We start from the raw sequence: 3,451 nt of genomic DNA, 5'->3' as shown, positions 1-3,451 counted from the left end.
GTGTGTGTGTGTGTGTGTGTGTGTGTGTGTGTGTGTGTGTGTGTGTGTGTGTGTGTGTGTGTGTGTGTGTGTTTTAACAGGAGATGGTAAGCAAGGCCTTCACAATCTGAATATGATGGAGGCCGCTGGCTCCGAGAGCTCTCTGGACCTTGACAATCTCAAACTGCTGGAGGTCAGTCCCCAACATTTTGTTTGATTATACTTTTCTTGCCCAGGAAAAGCCAGTGTATTCAGTGTAACAGCAAAGAGTTCCAGTAACACTACTCTAAATAACCATATGAGCCAATGAGTGGTGCAGGAATTAGTCCTAAAACCCACAAATGCTGCTTCAGTTCCACTTGAGTATTTAGTATTAGTTCTTAGTGATGTATGCTTTTTTTCAGCTCTTTACTTCTTTTATACCCCAAAATCTTGCCTGAAGGTATGAGCCTGTTTCAGCATTTCTACACACAGAGCAGGGCGTATGTCTGTGAAGAAGGATGGAGAACGTGAGCTAGAAAGAGAAACCAAAGTCAAAGAGGCATAAATACACCCAAAATAAATCAAGGTTTATGGTTACATTTGTCATTTCAATATGACCTTTACATCAGACCATCCGATCTCGGCAGGACGCAGTGGGTCGGAACAGAAATAGGATTTTGCTTACAGTGACACAGGATCCTGAAAACCTGATAGGGAAGCGGGAGAGCTCATATTGTGATAGGAAGTCAATGAAGTATGGATGATATGCAGTCACAATGACGGTATAAGCAGGGTGTGGGGATTAGAATGCAAGCAGGAAAAATACATTATATAAAATCCAGACGAGCGGACAGCATGTATAATTACACTTTTCTGAAAACCCCACTATCTGCATGTTTTTGGTACAAGCTCAATAATTTTTTGCAATTAAAACACTTTTCTAAAGAGCGACGCAATGCTATTTTGGTGCTGCTACTAAACTTGTTTGTCAGATAAAAACGGAAAGGACATTTATTTATTTTTTGTCAGCCTTGAGCCTATTATTGTTATTACCGTATGTCCATTGGGAGGATGAGTAATAATGATTTAGCACTCACCACCTCCTTTTAGAGATCTAGGTAGCTTAGATTATTCTCCCACAGTGTGATGTAAAACGGACTGAGTGTAAAGTGTAAACTGTTTTAAAACGTACTATTTAATGTATGTGAAGTTAGTCGTTGATGATTATTACAAGGAGAATAGTACCAAGCAGTACCTTGTCTGCCTCAAGCATGCTTTAGTCTCTGCAAGGAACTGAAAAATGTAAGAAATCTGTGCCAATGGCTGACTGGAAGGCAGATAATCAAAACATCTGATCTGCTTTTTAAAAGAGCCCTCAGTAATATTAACTGTTCGTGATTTTTGGTATTGAAGTATTCTGAGTTAAATACGAGTTGCTTTGCTTCTTGACAAGACAGAAAGACAGCCAGCCAATCAGTACTGAACTTTGTGCCACTCGAGAGAGAAACACTGATGTACTTTTTCTATTCAGTGCATTTCAGAAAAGAGCCAGAGCACTATCTTTTCAGGCAGGAGTTGAATTCAGAACTCTGTCCTTGTGCCTTATCAAATGCAGGCACACGTTCTTTTACATCAAACTCATTGCAGCGGGGGAGGGGAGCCTGACTCAAAGACTAAACAGAGTCAACTGTATATCCTATAGCCAGAGATTAATGTTTTTAGCAAACGTGGAGGAGGAAATCACAAAGACACAACCCTGATTTGTTCCTTCTCCTAATGCAGATGACTTTTAAAGCAGAATGTTCTTAGACTTGAATGGCATGCTGGGCTCTGGCTGATTCGGACACTAATGATGTGGAACTGACTTAAGGCCATTTGAACTGTTTAACCCTGCTGTTCGCCTGTAATTTAGTTTATTTCCTTTTTTCCTTCTGCCTGCCTAGCTGTCTTTATTTGTGTAACTCTCTTTATGTGTTTCTATTTTTTGCCTCAAGTACCATTCTTTAACAAACAAAAGTATTATTTTATCCACTCGGTTTTCTTCATGTTTTTTGAAGTGAGAGCTAAAGGTCTAGAATTACAAAAATAGTTTTTCTCCTCCAGCTGATAGGGCGTGGCAGATATGGCGCAGTGTACTGTGGCTCTCTGGATGAGCGGCCTGTGGCTGTGAAGGTGTTCACTGCAGCCAACCGGCAAAACTTCCTGAATGAATGCTCCATCTACCGGCTGCCGCTGCTGGAGCACGACAACATAGCCCACTTCGTTGCTGCCGACGAGCGGACAGGCCCTGAGGGACGCACAGAGTTCCTGCTGGTCATCGACTACTGCCCACATGTGAGTAGTGGGGGGAGTAGGAAGTGTCGTACTAGTGTAGTGTGTGTGTGTGTTCAACATAAAGACCACATTATGATACCTAACAATAAGAATTTAGTCCTAGTTGATTTTGGGATACTGGTAACTGGTAAATCAGTTCTTTAACACTTTATTAATCATTAAGAACCATTTATAAACCAGTTCTAACATACATCAACACAGGCTCACTATTTGGCAAGATGACTAAGCCTTATATTGGCACTAGCTTACTTTGTCTTCTTCATCAGCCAGCATCCTTGGTATCCATCTTGATGTTTCTTGGCATCTCTTTATGACCATTTATTTACGAGTTACTAACATTTATAACTGCCAAAAGGGAGGCTTATTGTAAAGTGTAAAACACATTCCCATGTATTAATGAGCTACTACCGTTTCTAATAAGGCTTCATAGTACAGAGAAATGTGGGCTCACTATTTGGCAAGCAACCGGTCACAGTCGCCCTGTTTATCTCATCTCTTATAAAAGCTTATTAAGGATTTATAAAGTGTTCACAACCCAATTAATAAATGAATTACAAACAATTTGTAAACCCTTTATAAGGGTAGTCTTATTGTAAAGTGGTACCGAAATGTTTGTTCGCCACAGAGATTATTTTCTGCAATTATCCAAAAGCCAATGGAAAAATCCCACTAGCTTTGCAATACTAACTTCCAGGTCAGCCTCCAAAAACACGTCATCCCTTCACCGCTCTACTAAGTGAGATCATGATGACGCAGATGAGGTTTAATAAACAGCGTGCTCAGAGGGTGCTTCATCTCCCATTAGCTTCCAGTAAAGCCTTCCCTCGCCTCTATGAGTAACTCTTATTCTGTTTGATCCTCCTTGGTGTTCCTCTAACAGGAAAACACTTCTGAGGACTCAGGCTTCTCTGCAGCACTTAATGTTCCTTTGTTTGACAGATGTCGCTTCTGTCAGCTGCTGCGAAGTTCCCCAAACTGAGACAGAGGAGTAGAGACTACTACATGAGATTAGAGATAAAATGGAACTCTATTTACCCCCAGAGCTGGGGAGTAGTGGAGTACAAATACTTGGTTACTGTACTTAAGTACATTTTTCTGGTATCAGTACTTTACTACACTACTTATTTTTCTGACGACTTTTTAGTTTGACTTCTTA

General features: G+C 40.7%; 1 protein-coding gene across 1 annotated transcript; it reads left to right on the top strand.

The window, feature by feature from the left end:
- Window positions 1-38: 38 nt before the first annotated feature.
- On the top strand, window positions 39-2,439 carry LOC104959263 (bone morphogenetic protein receptor type-2-like). Its single transcript, XM_010787134.1, has 2 exons — window positions 39-172; window positions 2,065-2,439. Exons 1-2 carry the CDS (start codon window positions 113-115, stop codon window positions 2,437-2,439), a joined length of 435 nt encoding a protein of 144 aa, XP_010785436.1. The 5' UTR covers window positions 39-112.
- Window positions 2,440-3,451: the final 1,012 nt, after the last annotated feature.

Source organism: Notothenia coriiceps, unplaced genomic scaffold (genome assembly GCF_000735185.1).
Source record: "Notothenia coriiceps isolate Sejong01 unplaced genomic scaffold, NC01 NC01_scaffold00001116, whole genome shotgun sequence".
Classification (NCBI taxonomy): Eukaryota; Metazoa; Chordata; class Actinopteri; order Perciformes; family Nototheniidae; genus Notothenia; species Notothenia coriiceps.
The sequence above is the reverse complement of the archived record's forward strand: the minus strand, read 5'-3'. Positions and strand labels throughout refer to the sequence as shown.